Here is a 27,229-nt window from a genome sequence, read left to right as displayed (position 1 = left end):
AAAGGCAGAGGAACCAGAGATCAAATTGCCAACATCTGCTGGATCATGGAAAAAGCAAGAGAGTTCCAGAAAAACATCTATTTCTGCTTTATTGACGATGCCAAAGCCTTTGACTGCATGGATCACAATAAACTGTATAAAATTCTGAAAGAGATGGGAATACCAGAACACCTGACCTGCCTCTTGAGAAATCTGTATGCAGGTCAGGAAGCAACAGTTAGAACTGGACATGGGAAAACAGACTGGGTCCAAATAAGAAAAGGAGTTCGTCAAGGCTGTATATTGTCACCCTGCTTATTTAATTTCTATGCAGAATACATCATGAGAAACGCTGGACTGGAAGAAACACAAGCTGGAATCAAGATTGCCGGGATAATATCAATAACCTCAGATATGCAGATGACACCACCCTTAAGGCAGAAAGTGAAGAGGAACTCAAAAGCCTCTTGATGAAAGTGAAAGTGGAGAGTGAAAAACTTGGCTTAAAGCTCGACACGCAGAAAACGAAGATCACGGCATCTGGTCCCATCGCTTCATGGGAACTAGATGGGGAAATAGTGGAAACAGTATCAGACTTTATTTTGGGGGGCTCCAAAATCACTGCAGATGGTGACTGCGGCCATGAAATTAAAAGACGCTTACTCCTTGGAAGAAAAGTTATGAACAACCTAGATAGCATATTCAAAAGCAGAGACATTACTTTGCCAACAAAGGTCCGTCTAGTCAAGGCTATGGTTTTTCCTGTAGTCATGTATGGATGTGAGAGTTGGACCATGAAGAAGGCTGAGCACCGAAGAACTGATGCTTTTGAACTGTGGTGTTGGAGAAGACTCCTGAGAGTCCCTTGGACTGCAAGGAGATGCAACCAGTCCATTCTGAAGGAGATCAGCCCTGGGATTTCTTTGGAAGGAATGATGCTGCAGCTGAAACTCCAGTACTTTGGCCACCTCATGCAAAGAGTTGACTCTTTGGAAAAGACCCTGATGCTGGGAGGGATTGGGGGCAAGAGGAGAAGGGGACGACAGAGGATGAGATGGCTGGATGGCATCACTGACTCGATGGACGTGAGTCTGAGTGAAGTCCAGGAGTTGGTGATGGAGAGGGAGGCCTGGCGTGCTGCGATTCATGGGGTCACGAAGAGTCGGACACGACTGAGCGACTGAACTGAACTGAACTGACATAACATAAGAAATCCCCACATAATAGGAATTAAACTCAATATATGAGTTTTCTCATACAGTGTGATTTACTAGCGAAAAGCAACCACCACCCCACAACCTGAACTGCTCATGAATCCAGACTGAATGAGGCAGGCAGAATAATGTCTTATTTTAAGCCTCATTCCGAGAGAGAGAGATTTGTATGAATGATGTCTCTGTGAAATGAAGCAATATATTCTGGCCTCTTTATTTCCTAGTACTTGTATTTATTAACAGGAGAGATAAGAATGGCATATATTGTAAGCATCTTTTTTAAAAATTCCTCACCCAAAATATCTGGTATTAAACTCTGTAGTTCATGGCTGAAGGTCATGGATTATGGTTTCTGCTTAATTTACACATGAAGGCAGAGCTGAGGTCTCTATGGAAGGCTGTTAAACACTATAAGCAAACACAGAGATGGGGATATTGAAAAATATCAGTTATTACCAGATATTCGCAACTATCTGGGAAGACGAATGGATGATCTTTATGAAAATGTAACTCCAAACAACTGATCCACTTGAGGAGATAATTCAATTGGGAAATTAAGTAAGATTTGGTTGATTTACATTATTTACAACATATTCATTCAGTTACTTTGATAACTTCTGCCTCCTTAAGATTATTATTTACAATTCTGAAACACCATTCTTTTTTGACATTTAAATATTCAGCAAAATATGCAAAATAATATTTGCAAAGTATCTTGCAAGTACAAAAATAAGACACATACATATTCAGTTCAGTTCAGGCCCTCAGTCGTGTCTGACTCTTTGAGACCCCATGTACTGCAGCACACCAGGCCTCCCCGTCCCGTCACCAACTCCCGGAGTCCACCCAAACCCATGTCCATTGAGTCCGTGATGCCATCCAGCCATCTCATCCTCTGTTGTCCCCTTCTCCTCCCCCCCTCAACCTTTCCAAGCATCAGGGTCTTTTCAAATGCGTCAGCTCTTCTCATCAGGTGGCCAAAGTGTTGGAGTTTTAGCTTCAACATCAGTCCTTCCAATGAACACCCAGGACTGATCTCCTTTAGGATGGACTGGTTGGATCTCCTTGCAGTCCAAGGGACTCTCAAGAGTCTTCTCCAACACCACAGTTCAAAAGCATCAATCCTTCGGCCCTCAGCTTTCTTTATAGTCCAACTCTCACATCCATACATGACTGCTGGAAAAACTATAGCTTTGACTAGACAGATCTTTGTTGCTCGTAAAGTAATGCTCAAAATTCTCCAAGCCAGGCTTCAGCAATACGTGCACCATGAACTTCCAGATGTTCAAGCTGGTTTTAGAAAAGGCAGAGGAACCAGAGATCAAATTGCCAACACCTGCTGGATCATCGAAAAAGCAAGAGAGTTCCAGAAAAACGTCTATTTCTGCTTTATTGACTATGCCATAGCCTTTGACTGTGTGGGTCACAATAAACTGTGGAAAATTCTGAAGGAGACACACACATAATATAGCCAAATATTAATATGGCCTATCTTTGTGTGGAGAACAGTTAACAACATTTTTATGACATAGTAATAATATGATTCTTTAAAATCCATCATCTGTCCTATTAATTCTAAAAAATATTACATTATTTGAGAGAGAAACATTAGAAAATATCCTATTACCTAAAATAAATCTATAGTATTAAATATAGTTTAACTCATTATATAGAATACAAATCTATACTATTAATAGTTACATTTTATATCCAAAACTATGCACATTTTCATAAGAAAATGCAGCAATCTTAAAAATGTATTTCAAACAAAATGTATACTTTGCCCTAGAAAATCATGAAAATCCTATAGGTATGGATGTATACACATTAGACTTCCCTGGTAGCTCAACTGGTAAAGAATCCACCTGCAATGCAGGAGACCCCTGGTTGATTCCTGGGTCAGGAAAATCCCCTGGGGAAGAGATAGGCTACCCACTCCAGTATACTTGGGCTTCCCTGATGGCTCAGTTGGTAAAGAGTCTGCCTGCAATGTGGGAGACCTGTGTTCAGTCCCTGGCTTGGGAAGATCCCCTGGAGGAGAACATGGCAACCCACTCCGATATTTGTGCCTGGAGAATCCCCATGGACAGAGAAGCCTGGTGGGCTACAGTCCATGTGGCCACAGAGTCAGAAACACCTAAGCACAGCAGCAGAATATATATATATATATATATATATATATATATTCCCATCACTGAGTCTGATCTATATTTTGTCAAATATTATTTTAGGATTATGCTACACTTGAATTTAGATAGTAAGTGAAAGTCTTTTACTTTGAGATAAATCATCTGTTTTGAGGAACTAAAGGATTTATATTTTCTTCTTTTTTGTAGCAAAGTCAGTTGTAGTTTATTTATTCCTTGATCATGTATACTTAATGTCAAACCCAGTTCAAATAGCATGAGTTTGTGTATATATATATATATATATACACATATATTTCCCCCAATACTTACAATGTTACTTCACAAACAGATCACACAGTGACTTGCTTTTCAGACTGTAAGACTTGCCATGTCGACTATAAGGCTGGACTTTACACTATGTTGTATTTAGATCTATATATTCTTTTCACTTAAGTAAAATAATAGCAGTTCACAAATACACACAAAAAAATCTCTAGGTACTTGATTAAAAGAAATCTAGAGTTGTAGGATACGAGGCTAGGTATATAGTTCTGAAAGGAGTTTGCAGTATGTGATTGTTCTTATTTTCCTATAACTGCCTTTTTGTTTTTGTTTAGTCGCTGAATCATGTCCAGCTGTTTTGCATCCCCATGGGCTGTAGCCCACCAGATTCCTCTCTCCATGGGATTTCCCAGGCAAAAACACTGGAGTGGGTAGCCATTTCCTTCTCCAGAGGATCTTCCTGGCCCAAGGATTGAACATGTGTCTCCTGCATTAGCAGGTGGATTCTTTAACTGTCTTTTACCTTGTAACATATTATTACCTTTTATACCTTGAGGCCAAGTATTTTGAGAGCGAAGTCTCCCCCAGGTTTAGCCTTCAATACAGGCAGGATCACTCTCCCTCCAGATTTTTCAGTGTGTTTTTACTCTGTAAAAAGTTTCCTTTTCTTTTTTTTTAAACAAAGGGGATTATTAGTGAAAAGTGAAATCAAGGAAAACGCATTGAGAGGAAAATAAAGAAGGAACCACTGAAGGCAAGCTGTTGTTGGAGGCTTGGCTTTTACACATTCTGCCTGATGTTCCCATTAGCAGGAGAGACTCAGCAACAGAGGGAGTGATGAGAAGACAGTCACTGGCGTCAGAGATGAATGACCTTCAGATCATTAAGCTCCTTTCCCAGAACCTTTTATTGCACCAAACTCTTCTTATGGAATTTTTCATCTCCATGTTTCTAAGTGTGTAGATAAGCGGGTTGAGCATGGGGACAATAATTGTGTAGAAGAGCGTAAACACTTTATCCTCTGGTAATGTTGTGGCAGGTCTAATGTAAACAAAGATGACAGGTGTGAAAAAGAGGATCACGGACTGTGATGTGGGAACTACAGGTGGAAAGTGCTTTATGGTGGCTTTCTGCAGAATATGTGCACACATTATACAGAATCAAAATGTAGGAGGCCATCAAAACCACAAAGAGCACCAGTCCCATCAAGCCAGAATTGGCAATGACAAAAAAGCCAATTTTGTGTGTATCAGTGCAGGCTAGTTTCAACAAAAGATATGCATCACAGAAATAGTGGTCTATTTCACTGGGGCCACAGAAAGGTGAAACAATCGCAAGAAGAAAGAGACCAAGAGAATGAAGAAGTCCCCCTGCACACGACGCTATGAGAATTGAGTGACGTTTTTGCCTGTTCATGGTGATGGCGTCGTGGAGAGGTTTGCTGATGACCACATAGCAGTCACAGGCCATCCCTGTGAGGGTGAAGACCTCATTCCCCCCTCCCCAAAGAAGTAGGTGGTGAAAAGCTGTGTCATGCAGTTTTTATAGGAAATGGCCTTTTTTCCATCAGTAAGTCAGTCATGAGTTTGGGTGTCACAGTGGAGGTGTAGAAGAGATCTGAGAGTGCAAGGCAGTTAAGGAAGAAGTACATGGGCTGGGTGATTAGCTGACTGCATGTAATAGAAATCACAATGATCAAATTCCCCAACCAAATAGCCAGGTAACAGAATAAGAAAAATAAAAAGCAGAGGATCTGGACTTTCTTGTCCATAGAAAGTTCTAAGAGGATAAATTCAGTAACATTATTTCTATCTTCCATGATCTGATGTTCAAGAAAGTTATCTGAAATGACAAAACCAATGAAACGAATCATTGATGAGAAAATGGAAACCTAATATCTACTTTAAATGGCACCAATGTGCCGGTGCTAGACGGCAAAGTCGATCAGGTCCCGAGAACGTGCACGGCGGGGCTGAGAAAAGAAACGAAAGCAAGAGAAATCTCCAACAAAGATGGGGTCGAGAGGTTCAGACACGTCTCCACGAAGGGACGCAGTCTGACACCAACTTTATTCAGCATCTCACATTTATACAGAAGAGCGTGAGAAAGACAAGACAGTTAACATTTTCTTTGTTTGACCTACACATCTTACAAACAGTCACAAGAAATCTTGAGAGCATGGGAATGGCACCCTGTTATTATTTCTTACACCAGATAATATTTCTCTGTGCGTGAGAAGTTTGCACAGAACTCCAGGTGCCTGCAGTAAATAAGCGCCTAATCTCTGGGGTGGCGGGACAGAGAGCTATGTTTGCAAGCAAACCCTCAAGGACTGAGGCAGCTCCCAGAGCTGTGTCCTTCGGACAAAGGACCCCGTTCTGACGGGCAGCTCCCCACACCAATGCCTTTTAAAGACAAGTTCTTTTGAGACCCACTGAAATCATTTTCATTTAATACAAGTCTTTTGAATATCTAGTACTAATATTCCTCGAAGAGCTAAGAATACAGTGATAAATTAGACAAAGTTCCAGTTTTTATATAATGTAAATTATTTTGTGAGGAAGCCAGGAATTATATTTATCAAGAATTTTTAAAAAAGAGATAATCTTAATAGTGTTAAGTAGGGCGACATATAATGTGCCGATTTAGGATGTAAAATAGAGGCAACTATAGAATTTGCTTGATTAAGTGGTTTCTAATGAAGTCACAAAATTGGTGTAGGGTGTGTGGGTGGGCTTTGCAGTGCTGGCACAGAGTCAATGTTAAATAAATATCAATTAAAAAAAATCTGGAAAGTGAACAATGTGCTATAATTTTGAAGGAATAATACAATACATAATCATCCTTTAGTCAGGTAATTCATGATAAAACTGAAGAACAAATCATTTTTATGAGTGGACTCATGATCCTTTTTGACTGTTAAGTTAGTTAAGTTGCTCAGTAGTATCTGACTCTTCGCGACCCAGTGGACTGTAGCCCACCAGGCTCCTCCATCCATGGGATTCTCCAGGCAAGAATACTGGAGTGGGTTGCCATTTCCTTCTCCAGGGGATCTTTCTGACTCAGGGATCAAACCCAGGTCTTCTGCATTGCAGGCAGATGCTTTAACCTCTGAGCCACCAGGGAAGCCCTTTTGACTTTTAAGAGGAAATAATTCCTTCATGAGAAATACTCCATGAAACTTTCATATTTCTTAAACAATATTTGTAGCATCTCTAGGTTAATATATTGACAACTATGCTTTTCCTGTTTGTCTATATTTCTCTTGCAAGATTATTTCCTCTTTCAAAATCAATTAACATTCAGAAGTTATTTGAGTTACATCTTATCAGACTGTAATTATACTTGCCTAGTTTGGAAATCATACACTGAGGAATGGGCTCCTCTAATTCCAAAATAGTTCCCCCCAAACACAATACAATAAACAAGATGTAGCACTCTTTCCCTTAATTTCTTAGAGAATTCACCCACACAATCTGCTTGTGGAGTGGAGTTCCCTTTGGTCCACATCTTCTCTAGCATTCGTTATTGACAGACTTTGCAATGAGGACTATTCGAACTCGTGGAAGTGGTCCCTCCTTGTAACTTGGAGTTGAGTCGCTCCAAACATTAGTGTTATGGAGCAAGACGACATTTAGGAAATGCAGAGAAATTCTATCATCTCCCTGCCCCAACTGCTCTTGTATTTTCCCATCATATTGAATATATGATCACATCCCTTCATGCTTGTTCCCCACGTTAGTCTCTGATGTCTTTTCCCTGGAATGCCCTCTGCACTCTTTGGCTTCCATCCCATAGGGCATTTTCATTTCTTGAACGTCCTAAGTTTCCCTGGTCACGTAGACTTCCAGGATGCTGTTTTCCCTGCCTGAAATTCTTCCTGCATCTCAACCCTGGTTTACATAGGTTCCACCTATGGACCTCAACGCAATGGATACTCTGAAAAGCCTTCCCTGACACCCAGGTTTTGGTGAGGGTAGAGGCCCCTCGACAAGTTCTCCAAGGATCTGCCTGTGATGTATCATTAGATTCGTCTCAGTGAAAGCAGGAACTCTGTGTCTGCTTCTCTCCGCCTTCTAGTTCCAGAAACTTATTACATGCCTCCCAGCTCATCGTAGGTGCTCAGGATTTACTTAGTGTGTGAAAGACAGAAAAGTTCTTGGAAGCCTCAAGGTGTCACTTGGCTCGGCACTTTTGATCTCTTTGTATATTTGGCGATTCCATTCTTTCCTTTCCTGGGTTCATGTGTACACTATAATCAAGGCACAATCTAAGGCACTAAGACATATCCATAAATATAGGTTCTTGCTTTCAAGGAACTCGTACAGCAGATTTCTACAATTTAGGGCTTCTCAAAAGCTCTACAAGAACGTGAACGTTGAGTATGATCCATTTTCACTTCAAAGAAAGATATTTTGATTTCCATAGCAAAGGTGGAGACCTTCCAACGTTTAGTCCAATACTTATACCTTGACCATTTCAAGCAAGTCTTGTGGTTCCTTCTGGAGGTGTGTGGCTCTTTCAGAAACGTGAAGATCTTCCATCGTCCTCGGACTTTGGTGTCATTTGCAATCATCAAGAAAGCTTCCAGATATAGGTTCCAGACCACCACCACACACAGTCAGTGGCCAAAGGAGTGGATTCCAGGAATATGCGTTGTTAACCAGCATCACCGTTGATATTGCTGCTGCACACTCAATGCAGTAGTCAGGGCCTGGATTGTCCACTGGGTCTCACGTGGAATGGAAAGAAGGGCTTCCTCCCCCTCCCAAACATCCACCCCACTCTTGACAGCCTTGTGACTAGAAACGGGCCCCGAAACAAGAATCAGACAAACCAGATAAGCCCAGATGGTAGTTCATGAGATGAAGGAACTAAGCAGCTGGTTGGGATGGCGCCAGGGGGAAAGGTTGCTCTTTTTGTCTCCCGCTCTACTCCTTTCTTCCTGGACGCCTTAGGGGTTCATCGTGGAGATTTGAAATAAAGTTCACCAAAGTCATATGTGTTGAATCAAGATTTTGCATTTCACCATCTCTCAAAAACGAAGAGTGCTTAACCTGCACAGGTTTCTTTCAAAAAAGCCAATTGCTTTTCAATTCTGGGGTTTCTCTCTTGCCTTGTTCAAGTAGCCTTAAGAGTAAAAATCAACGAAAACTAAAGAAAGATTCCAAGATACCAACAAAGGACACCTTCTGTTTCTTCAATCATCTTTCCACTTAGTAGCACACGAGCTCTTTTCTTTGTATTTTGCTTTGCCTAGGGAATTCGCAATGTGCTGGTTCAGATGGCAAGGCATCCGCCCGCAGGAGACTCGGGTTTGATCCCTGGGTCGGGAAGATCCCCTGGAGAAGGAAATGGCAACCCACTCCAGTATTCTCGCCTGGGAAATGCCACGGACAGAGGAGCCTGATGGGCGGCACTCCATGGGGCCTATAAAAGTTGGGCTCAACCCAGCAACTACGAACAGAAGTATTTCCAAAGACCACACTCAAGTGTGTGTGTGTGTGTGTGTGTGTGTGTGTGTGTGTGTGTGTGTGTCTGTATCTCCCTCTCGCCGTCTTGGAGTCTGTCTCGGAAGCTTCATGGATTTCTGCCTCTGTCTCTCCCGACAGCCGTCCACCGGGCCTTTGGTCTGGCCCCGGCCTCTCCCAGGTGCTATGGCTCTGGCTGAGGAGCTCGCGCAGGCCAGCTGTCTCCCATGGCGTGGGTGCGTGCGAGTGTGTGTGTCTGTCTGTGTGCCTGCCTGTGGTTCGTCTGCTCTCTCAGGAAGGTCGGGTGCTTGGCGGGCGGCGTGGGGACAAGGGGGGCGGGGGGCCTCGGTAGGGCAAAGGGGCGGGGCTGAGGCGCTCCGGTCGACCGCGCCTCCGTGGCTCCCGGTGGGTTTGGGCAGCGGGCAGGTGCCGGGCAAGTTGGGCGCTCAAGATTCGCTGCGCCTAGGCCCGCAGGAGGTTCAGAGGCCCCCGGGCCGCGGGGGTCGGGAGGCGGCGGGCCCCGAAGACCGACACCTCCGGGGTCGCGCGGCCCTGAGCGGCGAACGGGATGGGGGGGAGGCCCCGCTCAGCCAGCGCGGCCGGGTCTGGAGTGGCCGGGGGTGGGAGGGCGCCGAGACCTCCGCACCCCTCAGCCCACCCCCCAGGCCCCGCGCGCACGCACGCACGCCCTCCCGGTCACTGGGGGGTCCTGGAAGCCCATCGGGCCCCCGGGCCCGGCCAGGCGGTTGCTGGTCTGGGGTTGGCGGTGTTCGGGGGCCGGGCCGGCGTCAGCAGGCTGGAGTGCGGTCGCGGGTCGTGCGGCTCAAGTACAGCACGGCCCCCCGAGGAGAGGGGCGGCCCGTTGGCCCGACCTGCAGGTCAGAGCGAAAGGGAGGCGAAGCGCAAGGCTCTTAGGGCGCCCCGCGGCGGCCGCGTCCGTCTCCGGCCCTATCGGCCTGAAGGCGCCCGATCTCGTCTGATCTCGGAAGCTAAGCAGGGTCGGGCCTGTTTAGTATCTTGGATGGGAGACCACCTGGGAATTCCGGGTGCTGGAGGCTTTTTTGCCTACCAGAAGAGGTCCTTTAGCCCCCGCCCCGCGTCCCAATTCTTGGACCCACACCCCCCTCGCCCCCCCGCCACCCCCGCAGCCCCAGCCCCTCCCGGGGCGGGGGGAGTGAGTGGGTGGCCGGGGCCCCGACTCCCGCTGCAGACCTGGGTTGCCTCCCCGCGGCCCGCGAGCCCCTCCGCATTCGCATTCGGCTTTCAGGAAACCAGACGACCGGCCGTCCCGTCTCCCTCTGGGGCTCCTTTGGCTTGCCTCAGGCAATCCCGGGGCTTGCACCGACTCCAGCCAGAGCCCCAGCCCCCGCCCCACCCCCAGCCTCGCAGGCGATCGCGCATGCGCATGCGAGCGCGCGCACAGATCGATGTGCCCAAACGGGGCATCTAGCTTGTTGGCTTGTACTGGGGGTGGATCTATGCCTGGGAGTGGGACTGCTGAACCATAGGCTACTTCTACGTTTAGTTCCTTCGCGAACCTCCATACTCTTTTCCATCCCGGCTGTACCAACTCCCATTCCTACTCAGCGTGGAGGAGAGTTCCCTTTGCTCCACAGCTTCTCCAGCATCTGCTAAGGACAGACATTGCAATGAGGCCCAATCGGACTCGGGCGAAGTGGTCCCTCCTTGGCGTTTGGAGTTGAGTCTCTCCAATCATTAGTGACGTGGAGCAAGATGACCGTTTGGAAATGCAGATGCAATTCTGTCACCATCCTGCTCCAACGGCTCTTGTATTTTCCCATCATATTGAAGATACGACCAATTCCCTTCATGCCTGCTCCTCACGTTCTTCTCGGATGTCTTTTCCCTGGAATGCCCTCTGCACTCTTTGGCTTCCATCCCATAGGGCATTTTCATTTCTTGAACGTCCTAAGTTTCCCTGGTCACGTAGACTTCCAGGATGCTGTTTTCCCTGCCTGAAATTCTTCCTGCATCTCAACCCTGGTTTACGTAGGTTCCACCTATGGACCTCAACGCAATGGTTACTCTGAAAAGCCTTCCCTGACACCCAGGTTTTGGTGAGGGTAGAGGCCCCTCGACAAGTTCTCCAAGGATCTGCCTGTGATGTATCATTAGATTCGTCTCAGTGAAAGCAGGAACTCTGTGTCTGCTTCTCTCCGCCTTCTAGTTCCAGAAACTTATTACATGCCTCCCAGCTCATCGTAGGTGCTCAGGATTTACTTAGTGTGTGAAAGACAGAAAAGTTCTTGGAAGCCTCAAGGTGTCACTTGGCTCGGCACTTTTGATCTCTTTGTATATTTGGCGATTCCATTCTTTCCTTTCCTGGGTTCATGTGTACGCTATATTCAAGGCACAATCTAAGGCATTAAGACATATCCATCAGTATGGGTTCTTGCTTTCAAGGAACTCGTACAGCAGATTTCTACAGTTTAGGGCTTTTCAAATGCTCTAGAAGAATGTGAACGTTCAGTGTGATCCATTTTCATTTCCAAGAAAGATCGTTTGACTTCCATAGCAAAGGTGGAGACCTTCCGACGTGTAGTCCAATACTTAGACCTTGACCATGTCAGGCAAGTCTTGCGGTTCCTTCTGGAGGTGTGTGGCTCTTGCAGAAACGTGAAGATCTTCCATCGTCCTCGGACTTTGGTGTCATTTGCAATCATCAAGAAAGCTTCCAGGTATAGGTTCCAGACCACCACCGCACACACTCAGTAGCCAACGGACTGGATTCCAGGAATATGCGTTGTTAACCAGCATCACCGTTGATATTGTTGCTGCACGCTCTATGCAGTGGCCAGAGCCTGGATTGTCCACTGGGTCTCATGTGGAATGGAAAGAAGGGCTTCCCCCACCCCCCACCCCCCACCCCACCCCCCACTGTTGACAGCCTTGTGACTAGAAACGGGCCCCGAAACAAGAATCAGACAAACCAGATAAGCCCAGATGGTAGTCCATGAGATGAAGGAACTAAGCAGCTGGTTGGGATGGCGCCAAGGGGAAAGGTTGCTCTTTTTGTCTCCCGCTCTACTCCTTTCTTCCTGGACGCCTTAGGGGTTCATCATGGAGATTTGAAATAAGGTTCACCAAAGTCATATGTGTTGAATCAAGATTTTGCATTTCACCATCTCTCAAAAACGAAGAGTGCTTAACCTGCACAGGTTTCTTTCAAAAAAGTCAATTGCTTTTCAGTTCTGGGGTTTCTCTCTTGCCTTGTTCAAGTAGCCTTAAGAGTAAAAATCAACGAAAACTAAAGAAAGATTCCAAGATACCAACAAAGGACACCTTCTGTTTCTTCAATCATCTTTCCACTTAGTAGCACACGAGCTCTTTTCTTTGTATTTTGCCTAGGGAATTCGCAATGTGCTGGTTCAGATGGCAAGGCATCCGCCCGCAGGAGACTCGGGTTTGATCCCTGGGTCGGGAAGATCCCCTGGAGAAGGTAATGGCAACCCACTCCAGTATTCTCGCCTGGGAAATGCCACGGACAGAGGAGCCTGATGGGCCGCACTCCATGCGTCCTATAAGAGTTGGGCTCAACCCAGCAACTACGAACAGAAGTATTTCCAAAGACCACACTCGTGTGTGTGTGTGTGTGTGTGTGTGTGTGTGTGTCTGTCTGTCTGTCTGTGTGCCTGCCTGTGGTTCGTCTGCTCTCTCAGGAAGGTCGGGTGCTTGGCGGGCGGCGTGGGGACAAGGGGGGCGCCTCGGTAGGGCAAAGGGGCGGGGCTGAGGCGCTCCAGTCGACCGCGCCTCCGTGGCTCCCGGTGGGTTTGGGCAGCGGGCAGGTGCCGGGCAAGTTGGGCGCTCAAGATTCGCTGCGCCTAGGCCCGCAGGAGGTTCAGAGGCCCCCGGGCCGCGGGGATCGGGAGGCGGCGGGCCCCGAAGACCGACACCTCCGGGGTCGCGCGGCCCTGAGCGGCGAACGGGATGGGGGGGAGGCGCCGCTCAGCCAGCGCGGCCGGGTCTGGAGTGGCCGGGGGTGGGAGGGCGCCGAGACCTCCGCACCCCTCAGCCCACCCCCCAGGCCCCGCGCGCACGCACGCACGCCCTCCCGGTCACTGGGGGGTCCTGGAAGCCCATCGGGCCCCCGGGCCCGGCCAGGCGGTTGCTGGTCTGGTGTTGGCGGTGTTCGGGGGCCGGGCCGGCGTCAGCAGGCTGGAGTGCGGTCGCGGGTCGTGCGGCTCAAGTACAGCACGGCCCCCCGAGGAGAGGGGCGGCCCGTTGGCCCGACCTGCAGGTCAGAGCGAAAGGGAGGCGAAGCGCAAGGCTCTTAGGGCGCCCCGCGGCGGCCGCGCCCGTCTCCGGCCCTATCGGCCTGAAGGCGCCCGATCTCGTCTGATCTCGGAAGCTAAGCAGGGTCGGGCCTGTTCAGTATCTTGGATGGGAGACCACCTGGGAATTCCGGGTGCTGGAGGCTTTTTTGCCTACCAGAAGAGGTCCTTTAGCCCCCGCCCCGCGTCCCAATTCTTGGACCCACACCCCCCTCGCCCCCCCGCCACCCCCGCAGCCCCAGCCCCTCCCGGGGCGGGGGGAGTGAGTGGGTGGCCGGGGCCCCGACTCCCGCTGCAGACCTGGGTTGCCTCCCCGCGGCCCGCGAGCCCCTCCGCATTCGCATTCGGCTTTCAGGAAACCAGACGACCGGCCGTCCCGTCTCCCTCTGGGGCTCCTTTGGCTTGCCTCAGGCAATCCCGGGGCTTGCACCGACTCCAGCCAGAGCCCCAGCCCCCGCCCCACCCCCAGCCTCGCAGGCGATCGCGCATGCGCATGCGAGCGCGCGCACAGATCGATGTGCCCAAACGGGGCATCTAGCTTGTTGGCTTGTACTGGGGGTGGATCTATGCCTGGGAGTGGGACTGCTGAACCATAGGCTACTTCTACTTTTAGTTCCTTCGCGAACCTCCATACTCTTTTCCATCCCGGCTGTACCAACTCCCATTCCTACTCAGCGTGGAGGAGAGTTCCCTTTGCTCCACAGCTTCTCCAGCATCTGCTATGGACAGACATTGCAATGAGGCCCAATCGGACTCGGGCGAAGTGGTCCCTCCTTGGCGTTTGGAGTTGAGTCTCTCCAATCATTAGTGACGTGGAGCAAGATGACCGTTTGGAAATGCAGATGCAATTCTCTCACCATCCTGCTCCAACGGCTCTTGTATTTTCCCATCATATTGAAGATACGACCAATTCCCTTCATGCCTGCTCCTCACGTTCTTCTCGGATGTCTTTTCCCTGGAATGCCCTCTGCACTCTTTGGCTTCCATCCCATAGGGCATTTTCATTTCTTGAACGTCCTAAGTTTCCCTGGTCACCTAGACTTCCAGGATGCTGTTTTCCCTGCCTGAAATTCTTCCTGCATCTCAACCCTGGTTTACGTAGGTTCCACCTATGGACCTCAACGCAATGGTTACTCTGAAAAGCCTTCCCTGACACCCAGGTTTTGGTGAGGGTAGAGGCCCCTCGACAAGTTCTCCAAGGATCTGCCTGTGATGTATCATTAGATTCGTCTCAGTGAAAGCAGGAACTCTGTGTCTGCTTCTCTCCGCCTTCTAGTTCCAGAAACTTATTACATGCCTCCCAGCTCATCGTAGGTGCTCAGGATTTACTTAGTGTGTGAAAGACAGAAAAGTTCTTGGAAGCCTCAAGGTGTCACTTGGCTCGGCACTTTTGATCTCTTTGTGTATTTGGCGATTCCATTCTTTCCTTTCCTGGGTTCATGTGTACGCTATATTCAAGGCACAATCTAAGGCATTAAGACATATCCATCAGTATGGGTTCTTGCTTTCAAGGAACTCGTACAGCAGATTTCTACAGTTTAGGGCTTTTCAAATGCTCTAGAAGAATGTGAACGTTCAGTGTGATCCATTTTCATTTCCAAGAAAGATCGTTTGACTTCCATAGCAAAGGTGGAGACCTTCCGACGTGTAGTCCAATACTTAGACCTTGACCATGTCAGGCAAGTCTTGCGGTTCCTTCTGGAGGTGTGTGGCTCTTGCAGAAACGTGAAGATCTTCCATCGTCCTCGGACTTTGGTGTCATTTGCAATCATCAAGAAAGCTTCCAGGTATAGGTTCCAGACCACCACCGCACACACTCGGTAGGCAACGGAGTGGATTCCAGGAATATGCGTTGTTAACCAGCATCACCGTTGATATTGTTGCTGCACGCTCTATGCAGTGGCCAGGGCCTGGATTGTCCACTGGGTCTCATGTGGAATGGAAAGAAGGGCTTCCCCCACCCCCCACCCCACCCCCCACTGTTGACAGCCTTGTGACTAGAAACGGGCCCCGAAACAAGAATCAGACAAACCAGATAAGCCCAGATGGTAGTCCATGAGATGAAGGAACTAAGCAGCTGGTTGGGATGGCGCCAAGGGGAAAGGTTGCTCTTTTTGTCTCCCGCTCTACTCCTTTCTTCCTGGACGCCTTAGGGGTTCATCATGGAGATTTGAAATAAAGTTCACCAAAGTCATATGTGTTGAATCAAGATTTTGCATTTCACCATCTCTCAAAAACGAAGAGTGCTTAACCTGCACAGGTTTCTTTCAAAAAAGTCAATAGCTTTTCAGTTCTGGGGTTTCTCTCTTGCCTTGTTCAAGTAGCCTTAAGAGTAAAAATCAACGAAAACTAAAGAAAGATTCCAAGATACCAACAAAGGACACCTTCTGTTTCTTCAATCATCTTTCCACTTAGTAGCACACGAGCTCTTTTCTTTGTATTTTGCCTAGGGAATTCGCAATGTGCTGGTTCAGATGGCAAGGCATCCGCCCGCAGGAGACTCGGGTTTGACCCCTGGGTCGGGAAGATCCCCTGGAGAAGGTAATGGCAACCCACTCCAGTATTCTCGCCTGGGAAATGCCACGGACAGAGGAGCCTGATGGGCCGCACTCCATGCGTCCTATAAGAGTTGGGCTCAACCCAGCAACTACAAACAGAAGTATTTCCAAAGACCACACTCGTGTGTGTGTGTGTGTGTGTGTGTGTGTGTGTCTGTCTGTCTGTCTGTGTGCCTGCCTGTGGTTCGTCTGCTCTCTCAGGAAGGTCGGGTGCTTGGCGGGCGGCGTGGGGACAAGGGGGGCGCCTCGGTAGGGCAAAGGGGCGGGGCTGAGGCGCTCCGGTCGACCGCGCCTCCGTGGCTCCCGGTGGGTTTGGGCAGCGGGCAGGTGCCGGGCAAGTTGGGCGCTCAAGATTCGCTGCGCCTAGGCCCGCAGGAGGTTCAGAGGCCCCCGGGCCGCGGGGATCGGGAGGCGGCGGGCCCCGAAGACCGACACCTCCGGGGTCGCGCGGCCCTGAGCGGCGAACGGGATGGGGGGGAGGCGCCGCTCAGCCAGCGCGGCCGGGTCTGGAGTGGCCGGGGGTGGGAGGGCGCCGAGACCTCCGCACCCCTCAGCCCACCCCCCAGGCCCCGCGCGCACGCACGCACGCCCTCCCGGTCACTGGGGGGTCCTGGAAGCCCATCGGGCCCCCGGGCCCGGCCAGGCGGTTGCTGGTCTGGTGTTGGCGGTGTTCGGGGGCCGGGCCGGCGTCAGCAGGCTGGAGTGCGGTCGCGGGTCGTGCGGCTCAAGTACAGCACGGCCCCCCGAGGAGAGGGGCGGCCCGTTGGCCCGACCTGCAGGTCAGAGCGAAAGGGAGGCGAAGCGCAAGGCTCTTAGGGCGCCCCGCGGCTACCGCGCCCGTCTCCGGCCCTACCGGCCTGAAGGCGCCCGATCTCGTCTGATCTCGGAAGCTAAGCAGGGTCGGGCCTGTTCAGTTATCTTGGATGGGAGACCACCTGGGAATTCCGGGTGCTGGAGGCTTTTTTGCCTACCAGAAGAGGTCCTTTAGCCCCCGCCCCGCGTCCCAATTCTTGGACCCACACCCCCCTCGCCCCCCCGCCACCCCCGCAGCCCCAGCCCCTCCCGGGGCGGGGGGAGTGAGTGGGTGGCCGGGGCCCCGACTCCCGCTGCAGACCTGGGTTGCCTCCCCGCGGCCCGCGAGCCCCTCCGCATTCGCATTCGGCTTTCAGGAAACCAGACGACCGGCCGTCCCGTCTCCCTCTGGGGCTCCTTTGGCTTGCCTCAGGCAATCCCGGGGCTTGCACCGACTCCAGCCAGAGCCCCAGCCCCCGCCCCACCCCCAGCCTCGCAGGCGATCGCGCATGCGCATGCGAGCGCGCGCACAGATCGATGTGCCCAAACGGGGCATCTAGCTTGTTGGCTTGTACTGGGGGTGGATCTATGCCTGGGAGTGGGACTGCTGAACCATAGGCTACTTCTACGTTTAGTTCCTTCGCGAACCTCCATACTCTTTTCCATCCCGGCTGTACCAACTCCCATTCCTACTCAGCGTGGAGGAGAGTTCCCTTTGCTCCACAGCTTCTCCAGCATCTGCTATGGACAGACATTGCAATGAGGCCCAATCGGACTCGGGCGAAGTGGTCCCTCCTTGGCGTTTGGAGTTGAGTCTCTCCAATCATTAGTGACGTGGAGCAAGATGACCGTTTGGAAATGCAGATGCAATTCTGTCACCATCCTGCTCCAACGGCTCTTGTATTTTCCCATCATATTGAAGATATGACCAATTCCCTTCATGCCTGCTCCTCACGTTCTTCTCGGATGTCTTTTCCCTGGAATGCCCTCTGCACTCTTTGGCTTCCATCCCATAGGGCATTTTCATTTCTTGAACGTCCTAAGTTTCCCTGGTCACCTAGACTTCCAGGATGCTGTTTTCCCTGCCTGAAATTCTTCCTGCATCTCAACCCTGGTTTACGTAGGTTCCACCTATGGACCTCAACGCAATGGTTACTCTGAAAAGCCTTCCCTGACACCCAGGTTTTGGTGAGGGTAGAGGCCCCTCGACAAGTTCTCCAAGGATCTGCCTGTGATGTATCATTAGATTCGTCTCAGTGAAAGCAGGAACTCTGTGTCTGCTTCTCTCCGCCTTCTAGTTCCAGAAACTTATTACATGCCTCCCAGCTCATCGTAGGTGCTCAGGATTTACTTAGTGTGTGAAAGACAGAAAAGTTCTTGGAAGCCTCAAGGTGTCACTTGGCTCGGCACTTTTGATCTCTTTGTGTATTTGGCGATTCCATTCTTTCCTTTCCTGGGTTCATGTGTACGCTATATTCAAGGCACAATCTAAGGCATTAAGACATATCCATCAGTATGGGTTCTTGCTTTCAAGGAACTCGTACAGCAGATTTCTACAGTTTAGGGCTTTTCAAATGCTCTAGAAGAATGTGAACGTTCAGTGTGATCCATTTTCATTTCCAAGAAAGATCGTTTGACTTCCATAGCAAAGGTGGAGACCTTCCGACGTGTAGTCCAATACTTAGACCTTGACCATGTCAGGCAAGTCTTGCGGTTCCTTCTGGAGGTGTGTGGCTCTTGCAGAAACGTGAAGATCTTCCATCGTCCTCGGACTTTGGTGTCATTTGCAATCATCAAGAAAGCTTCCAGGTATAGGTTCCAGACCACCACCGCACACACTCAGTAGCCAACGGACTGGATTCCAGGAATATGCGTTGTTAACCAGCATCACCGTTGATATTGTTGCTGCACGCTCTATGCAGTGGCCAGAGCCTGGATTGTCCACTGGGTCTCATGTGGAATGGAAAGAAGGGCTTCCCCCACCCCCCACCCTCCCCCACTGTTGACAGCCTTGTGACTAGAAACGGGCCCCGAAACAAGAATCAGACAAACCAGATAAGCCCAGATGGTAGTCCATGAGATGAAGGAACTAAGCAGCTGGTTGGGATGGCGCCAAGGGGAAAGGTTGCTCTTTTTGTCTCCCGCTCTACTCCTTTCTTCCTGGACGCCTTAGGGGTTCATCATGGAGATTTGAAATAAAGTTCACCAAAGTCATATGTGTTGAATCAAGATTTTGCATTTCACCATCTCTCAAAAACGAAGAGTGCTTAACCTGCACAGGTTTCTTTCAAAAAAGTCAATTGCTTTTCAGTTCTGGGGTTTCTCTCTTGCCTTGTTCAAGTACGCTTAATAGTAAAAATCAACGAAATCTAAAGAAAGATTCAAAAATACCAACAAAGGACACCTTCTGTTTCTTAAATCATCTTTCCACTTGGTAGAACATGAGCTCTTTTCTTTGTATTTTGCCTAGGGAATTAGCAGTGTCCTGGTTTAGATGGCAAGGCATCCGCCCGCAGGAGACTGGGGTTTGATCCCTGGGTCGGGAAGATCCCCTGGAGAAGGAAATGGCAACCCACTCCAGTATTCTCGCCTGGAGAATCCCATGGACAGAGGAGCTACTGGTCTACAGTCCCTGGGGTCTCAGAGTCAGTCACGACTGAAGCAAGTTAGCACACACTCAGGTTTTAGTTCAGCTACTCAGGTGTGTCCCCCTCTTTGCCACTCTGTGGACTGCAGCACTCCAGGCTTTCCTGTCCTTCACTATCTCCTGGAATTTGCTCCAACTTACGTCCATTGAATCATCATGCCATAGAACCATCTCATTCCGGTGGCATCCACCAGAGAGGTGGCTGTGGTTTGGCAAAATGCCTGGTCCCGCTGCGTGGGTGTGAACCTGCCCTCACCACTCCCTGACCGTGTGACCGTTCACCATGTCCTCCTCTGTAAATTGTGAGGGGGCAACACCTGCTTGGGAAGGGGCACACACAGCATCTGGTATATAATCAATGCACCATCCATCGCAGCGTTGTATATATTAATAATAGGGATCGCATTTAATAACCTGCTCCTTTTTCTCTCTTGTCACTTAACTGTGCTCCAGATCACATCTGCTTTACTTACCCCTGTAAATCCCACACCCAGCACAAATAAGACTCAACAAATTTGTGGCTGAAGAGGCAGGAACATATCCTGTCTTCAAGAAGATGAAGCCAAGTGAGATGAGGGCCTAGTGATAACCCTGTGTGATGAGGGGACCCCAGGAGGACCTGTGTGGCTGTGGGGTGGGGTGAGGGCATGGGCAGAACCCCTGATGAGCTCCTGGGATGGGGAAGGTGGCAGGAAGGAGGGCGGGCTATTCCTTTTGGGGTGTCCACAGATTGTACTTCACCCCTCACTGATGAGCACTTAGGCAGTTTCCAAACACGTGTCACTGTTAGGAGGAAACAATCATTGCCCAGCTCCTATTCAATCAATTTCGTACAATATGTTTCTAGCATTGGAGTACAATCATCTGCTTTATTCATTCCATGCTCCGTCCATCCACCCAGCCAGCCAGCCATCTGTTCATTCATCCACCACTCACTAATCAATCCATCCATCCACTTGTTAACTCATCTGATCATCTCAGACTCATTGAGAAGACAGACCCCTCTTCCGCTCCTGCTCCCAGGAGGACTCCCAGCGTGAGTGACTGGAGCCTCGTGGGGACAACAGGGGAGACACAGAAGGGAGATGCCTGCAGGCCCTCCTCCCTCTGAACGGTGAAGCACCCACCTGGTCCTAATGCCTCCTTGTTGGGGTGTTCAGCTGGCCCTTTTCCTTCTTGCGAAACAAGCAGCTGATGGAGGACTTGATTGATGCCCTTTTTCTTTGGGGCTTTGTGCAGCGAGTCCTGCCTGCTGGTGCTGCTGCTGGGGTTGTTCCCGGGGTTGTCCTGAGAGCCTGTCGAGCTTTAGGGAGAGAAAAGGACCTTTAACTGGCACCCTCGTGCAAACACACAGCCCTCCACAAGAGCTACTGATAGAAACAGGCACCCAGCAACACCCGCGCCTCAACCTCGCAGCAGGCAGTGGAGTCTCCTTCACCAAACACACTCCACACGAGCAATGCAGGCTCCGAGACACAGAGAACCACCCCAGGAAGTTGAGATTCTCTGCCTTGAGCTCTCCCCTGAGGAGGGCTTGACTCCAGGCCAGCTGGTGCAGAGGGCACTCCGACCCTCCATCAGGGTCGCTGCTCAGCAGGTGAAAACGCTCCAGCAGAAGGCAACCTCCCCTGCTCTGGGCAGTTCCCCCCACCTCCTGCAGGGTGACTGTCCCCGGCCATGGCAGGAGAGCAACGGTCACCATGCAGGTCAGCTGGCCAAGTGACCACATGTGTCGTCCATCGAGTGCTGCCTGGCTCAGGACGGGAGCTTAGGTGGTGGTCTCAATGAGGACAGTGTCAGTCACAGGAGGGGACGGAGTCTCCTGAGAGGAGACCCCTGAGGAAACAGGAGGGACACTCAAGAGCGAACCTGAGAGGCACAGGGCCGTCACTGTCAGGAACGTGCCCCGGGCCGGGCAGACCTCTACCAAGATCAGGAAGAAAGCTCCCACAGGAGTCAATCTGTAGAGAAGGACGTTTTCTAAAATCACTGAGGTCACTGAGCTCTTCTTCCCCAGCACCTGAAGTTCACCACTAAATACAGGCACTGAACCCAATGGTATTCCTTTAAAATCATCCTTGCAACTCCTTCAAGACAAGAGGCGCAGGGCTCCTGAAACTGACGACGCGCACACAGGCCGCTTACTTGTGGGCGTCCCTGAGGTCCTCGTGGGTGGCTGTGTGCAGCGCCCCCGTATGCAGGCGGCTCAGCCGAAGGGACTGCGGCGAGGCGGGGGTCGAGGTTTCACATTTGATGGCGGTCTTGTCATCTCCTACCTCTTCCCGTAAAGCTGGCAGCTGAGGGAGTGAGGTAAGTGTCAAATTGGCTAACAATAGACTGTTTTGAAAATGGCAATCACACAGGCGTTACATTATAACCAGAAACTTATTTGAAAATCTATTAGCTATGCTTTCCCCCAAGTACAAAAAACCCCCTTGTTCTAGCTTAATGCCATCTTAAAGGACTGTCTTGTTCAAGAGAAGCAGGGCTATGGGGCAGCGAGAGCATCTGACTGAGTGCAGAGACCCTGGTTGGGAGCCTCCCTGCAGCCGGGCTCGGCCCTCTCTGGAATCCAGCGACCAGATGGCCCTGCCGGGCAGGACAGCAGAGTGACCCTGGCACCGTGGACCCTGCATGGCATGAACTGCCCTGATGACAGGACTGTGCTCATCGCCAGACGCTGCTCAGAAGCACCACAGCTAGAGTACGAAACCTCTCAGCAAAGCCGTCCAGACCTTTCTGTTTGAAGGAGAAAAAGACACAGCTTGTGCCACCACCCAAGATCATTTGTAGTGATGATGCAGGTTACTGGAACCCATGACAACAAGAGAAACACAGAAAAGGTACCTAACCCCTCCACGCCAACACCATGTGCCTGGATCATATTTCTCGGTAACATACAGACTCGGGGCTCCCCACTGAAGTACTTACAGGCAGTTCGAGTGTCATTCGCTCACAGTGGTTTCCATAAAGCACCCCCTGGTCTTCACTAAGAGATGATCTTGTATCACCCTAGAGGGGTGGGAGGTTCAAAAGGGAGGAGATATATGGGTACCTATGGCTGATTCATGTTGAGGTTTGACAGAAAAGAAAATTCTGTAAAGCAATTATCTTTTAGCTAAAAAACAAACGAATTAAAAAAAAACAAAAAGAGAGATGATCTCTCCTGGACTCCCAGCTTTTCTGCTGGTCCTGGGTGTGAGGACAGGAAAGACAGTGGTGGCAACAGTGTGGGGACAGATTAACCCATCAGGGTCCAGACAGGTCTCACTCATACATCTGGGTGTGTGGTTAAGCCAGGGGAGGTTTTAGGAGACATGCATGGCATGTATTTTTATAAACAATGAGTGTGCTGTTTTAACCAACTAACCTGTGCCTTTTTCGTGGGATTCTGTAAAGAATACGGATCCTGTGCAGTCCCACGGGAGCTTGGTGACAACAAAGTGACAGTGCAAAATGCAGCTGAACTCGTTTAACAGCAGCTGGATAAACTGGGCTCCCTCCCCTGAGCTCTAACAAGAACCCTCAGACAACAGAAGGCTACAAAGGCTAGAAATTTTCCACATGGAACTGAACAGGGATCAATCTCAAATTCAAGTTAAAATAAGCATTTATAAAAATCAGAAAACAGCAACGAACAGAGCAGGGAAGTGACACACCTGGGTTGACTATGGACTCAGTGGAGACAAACACCTGCCTCAAAGTCAGGGACTTTGGCCAGCCCCTTCCCCCGGGCCTCCTCCTGAGGAAGGCCTCTGGGTCCACAGCCTGGCTGCCCTCCCCCAGGATGGGAGCCACACCACTGGTGCCCACGTGGCCAGGATGGGCAGCACCGTGTCCACTTAACAGGAGGGCAAAGCAGGCCACAGAGCAGGCGAGCGGCACACCCAGGTCACCAACCCCAGGGGGACGGCGCTGGTCTGATGTGCCCAGCAGAAGGGCTCCCGGGCACTGAGCCGCCTGAACTGGAGCACAGCCACCCCAGTCCTGCGGGAAGGCCCAGGAGTGCTCGGTCAGCGGGCTGGGAGCAGGAGAGGGACAAGGAAGGCCAGCCCTTGGGGCACTGGACTCCAACAACAGGGGCTCATCCAAGTGACCCGAGGGGAGAGGCAGCGAGCTCCCTCCTGATGCTCCCTCCATCAGGGATGCCGTGATGGACACGAGAGCCTCTGGAGGAAAGGTGGCTGGATGGCACCATGTTTAAGTGTCCAGGCTCTGATCAGACCAGTCTGCACCATGCTGCTGGGTGTGAGAGCCTGGGCAGGGTGCCCGGCCTCCCTAAGCCTCAGTGTCTATGTCTGCTGAATGGGGATAGCAGTAGACTGGACCTCACCTGGGGATGAGATGACAGACTCGGAAAGCACGTGCCCGGCACACAGAGTCTCCTGCACACTGCTACCCACCATCATTAAATTGGCTTCCCACAAATCTAACATCTATGGCTCTGATTCAGTCATTTCTTATAAGAAAACACTAAGTGGAAATTCCATGGTGGTCCAGAGGTTAAGACTTGGCACTTTCACTGCCAGGACACTGGTCTGATCCCTGGTTGGGGAACTAAGATCCCATAAGCTGTGCAGCATGGCCAAAAACATAAGTAAAGAACATTTTAAAAATAATAAATAATACTATGTCTATTATAAACAAGCATGAGATGACCAGAAGGCCAACAAGTGGGAGAAAGGCACACTGTTACAATTGTCCCAACGAATGACCAATTTCCAACAGAACCATCAGCACATTTTAAGTGGTGGGTGAGTTTCATCACTTCCATTAAACCGTCAATTATTCACCAGGACATAACCACACAGTGTTCATTCACGTTAAACGATAAGGACTCTTCAATACTTCACAGAGAAACAAAGGCCTGCTAAATTACTAAATAGTTTACCTTTTGACGCTGCTTCCTTAAATCACTAGGCTGACAGATGCATGCAAAGAAATGAAGAGAAACCAGATTCATTGCGACTTTGAAGCTAAAATTTCAAGAATCCATAGAGGCAAATACAGTAAAGCAAAAATGATGGCAAACATGTAAGTGACATGAAGATTTAGAGAAATGTGACTGGAAGCAGAACATTTTTTTTTGACCACAGAAGTTAAATAAGCTATTCAAGATTTACTAGAGGAACACTATAAATTATTACTCAGGAAGATACCATTCTATTACAACATCATGATTTATTAAAGCACAGCATTCTGTACAACAAAGGGCCTTAACAGGTGTCTATTCTCAGCCAAATCTCTCTATAAGTTAGTTTCTCTTAATCAAAAACATGTTATACTTTAAATTAGTAATTTAACTGATGAGGAAGTTACCATAATACCTAGTTTAACGTTGAACAAATCTAACCACCTCTTGGACATTCATGTAAAATCCTGACATAGAATTTGATTTAAAACTTCTCACAATAAATTCATTAAAGCAAGTTCCCTGTGAAAATACGTAAGAATGAAAGCTAGCATAATAGCAGGTGCAGTCTTTACATTTTATTAACCATAGAAGATACTTTTTTAACGAGTCTAATAGAGACATTAACTGTGCAAAAGCTGATGAGATTTACAGTCTTAAATACAAGCACCAACACAGAAAGGATATTGTGTCAGTTCAGTTCAGTTCAGTCGCTCTGTCGTGTCCGACTCTTTGTGACCCCATGAATCGCAGCACACCAGGCCCCCCTGTCCATCACCAACTCTCGGAGTTCAACCAAACTCATGTCCATCGAGTCGGTGATGCCATCCAGCCATCTCATCCTCTGTCATCCCCTTCTCCTCCTTCCCCCAATCCCTCCCAGCATCAGAGTCTTTTCCAATGAGTCAACTCTTCACTTGAGGTGGCCAAAGTACTGGAGTTTCAGCTTTAGCATCGGTCCTTCCAATCAACACCCAGGACTGATCTCCTTTAGAATGGACTGGTTGCATCTCCCTGCAGTCCAAGGGACTCACTCTCAAGAGTCTTCTGCAACACCACAGCTCAAAAGCATCAATTCTTCGGCACTCGGCTTTCTTCACATCCCAACTTTCATATCCATACATGACCACTGGAAAAACCATAGCCTTGACTAGATGGACCTTTGTTGGCAAAGTAATGTCTCTGCTTTTTAATACCCTATCTTGATTGGTCATTAACTTTCCTTCCAAGGAGTAAGCGTCTTTTTAATTTCATGGCTGCAATCACCATCTGCCGTGATTTTGGAGCCCGCAAAAATGAAGTCTGACACTGTTTCCCCATCTATTTCCCATGAAGTGATGGAACCAGATGCCATGATCTTAGTTTTCTGAATGGTGAGCTTTAAGCCAACTGTTTCACTCTCCTTTTTCACTTTCATCAAGAGGCTTTCTAGTTCCTCTTCACTTTCTGCCATAAGGGTGGTGTCATTTGCATAGCTAAAAGTCCATTAATTCTACACTTAAGAGGATCATTTCTTTATGTAAGCACAATCTCATTTATGAATTACACATAATATGTAGTTTAGGATCCATCTACATTATGCTTATAACTGCATGCTGCTGCTGCTAAGTCCCTTCAGTCCTGTCCGACTCTGTGTGACCCCATGGACTGCAGCCTACCAGGTTCCTCCGTCCATGGGATTTTCCAGGCAAGAGTACTGGAGTGGGTTGCCATTGCCTTCTCCTGTAACTGCATAGTGATACACCAATTCAAATTACTGCTATGGGGGAAAAACACCATTTAATGAGACATGAGGACAAAGCACAAACCCGACTAAGGGGACTCACGCTGTGGACCACAGCATGGCTATGACCACAGGCAGTGGGGGGACGGGGGAGGGGAGATGGATGGGTAAACAACAGCCTCCGGGGCTGGGGGGAGGGGTCTGGATTGACGACGACTAAGCAGACAACAGGATGAGACAGGAAATCAAAACCAATGATGAAAGCAGACACACTGTCAGAGAACTCCAACAGCAAGGAAAACATACAGAACTGTTCTTTTCATAAATATTCGGAAAGAAATCAAGCATGAAACCACAGAGAAATCGTCAAAGAATTTTAAATATCAACTAATTAGCCAATGATGCAAATTATAAAAACAGTGTCAAAAGACCACAAAATGGACTAGTTACCACTTCACAGGCCTCTAAAATGATTCACGGTTAATTTAATTATAAGCTGACTAACAATGCAGCTAACATGAAATGGGTGGTAACAGAAAAAAGAGACAATACAAGTCCAGTTACAAAGCAGAGTGTTGTACACGTGATTTCATGGGGTAAACAGCAATGCACTCACAACACCTAAGCTAAACACGCAAGAAAGCTGGAACATGTGCTTTAGGGCTGCACACTTTGTCACCAAAAGCCCTAGGTCGTCATCCCAGTTTTAGACTCGGAAAAATGAGGCAGCCCGATGTCTTCCCTGGGGCCCTGGGGCCCTGGGCTTTTAACCTGGTTTCACATGCAGAGCTGGCCGGAGTGCATGGCCAGGTTCATCAGCAAGCAGACCAGTGTAGATTCTTGGTTTTGTTTCCACCGCATGCCCTGCACCCTGTAGCCAGGCATCCCCAGTGGAAAATCTGCTGCACGGCTTTCCCATGCCATGAGAGCTGCCTGTGGTTACTTTCACGAAGCTGTCTGCTCCCTGAGAACAGAAACTTCCCTGCAGCTGCTGTGCCCTGCACAAGGCCAGGCCCAACGTTACAGAGGCAGGCTCTGGCTGAGTTCATGATGACGTGCTAAGTGGTGGTCCAAATATCAAGACTAATTTGTCGCTGTGCCATTGTGGAATGATTAAAGACGAGGCAGTTTAAAAACTTTTAGACCTCTGAGCGTAGCAAATGTACCTGATTTTCTTCTGGGTATAAAGAGAAAAAACAAAAAACAAACAAAAAACAGCATGCTGGGGGA

General features: G+C 49.3%; 2 protein-coding genes and 3 pseudogenes across 3 annotated transcripts in view; 4 read left to right on the top strand and 1 right to left on the bottom strand.

Moving 5' to 3' along the window:
- LOC129640714 (liprin-alpha-1-like) overlaps positions 1-19,211 on the top strand; it is a 57,871-nt gene extending 38,660 nt beyond the window's left edge. The window contains exon 4 of the mRNA XM_055565806.1: positions 19,188-19,211. Coding sequence (XP_055421781.1) covers positions 19,188-19,211 — 24 coding nt within the window. The remainder of the gene's footprint in view (positions 1-19,187) is intronic.
- Positions 10,014-10,133, top strand: LOC129640739 (uncharacterized; annotated as a pseudogene).
- LOC129640728 (uncharacterized) lies at positions 13,394-13,513 on the top strand (annotated as a pseudogene).
- LOC129640732 (uncharacterized) lies at positions 16,765-16,885 on the top strand (annotated as a pseudogene).
- LOC129640712 (liprin-alpha-1-like) overlaps positions 19,131-27,229 on the bottom strand; it is a 171,909-nt gene continuing 163,810 nt past the window's right edge. Inside the window, exons 4-7 of one of the 2 annotated variants that reach the window (XM_055565804.1) lie at positions 22,296-22,376; positions 21,510-21,661; positions 21,234-21,325; positions 20,367-20,667 (exon numbers count right to left, since the gene is read on the bottom strand). In XM_055565804.1, coding sequence (XP_055421779.1) covers positions 20,498-20,667; positions 21,234-21,325; positions 21,510-21,661; positions 22,296-22,376 — 495 coding nt within the window. In that variant the 3' untranslated portion in view covers positions 20,367-20,497. Of the gene's footprint in view, positions 20,668-21,233; positions 21,326-21,509; positions 21,662-22,295; positions 22,377-27,229 lie in introns of both variants that reach the window. The other variant, XM_055565805.1, reaches the window with a different exon arrangement.

Source organism: Bubalus kerabau, unplaced genomic scaffold (assembly GCF_029407905.1).
Source record: "Bubalus kerabau isolate K-KA32 ecotype Philippines breed swamp buffalo unplaced genomic scaffold, PCC_UOA_SB_1v2 scaffold_38, whole genome shotgun sequence".
Classification (NCBI taxonomy): Eukaryota; Metazoa; Chordata; class Mammalia; order Artiodactyla; family Bovidae; genus Bubalus; species Bubalus kerabau.
The sequence above is the reverse complement of the archived record's forward strand: the minus strand, read 5'-3'. Positions and strand labels throughout refer to the sequence as shown.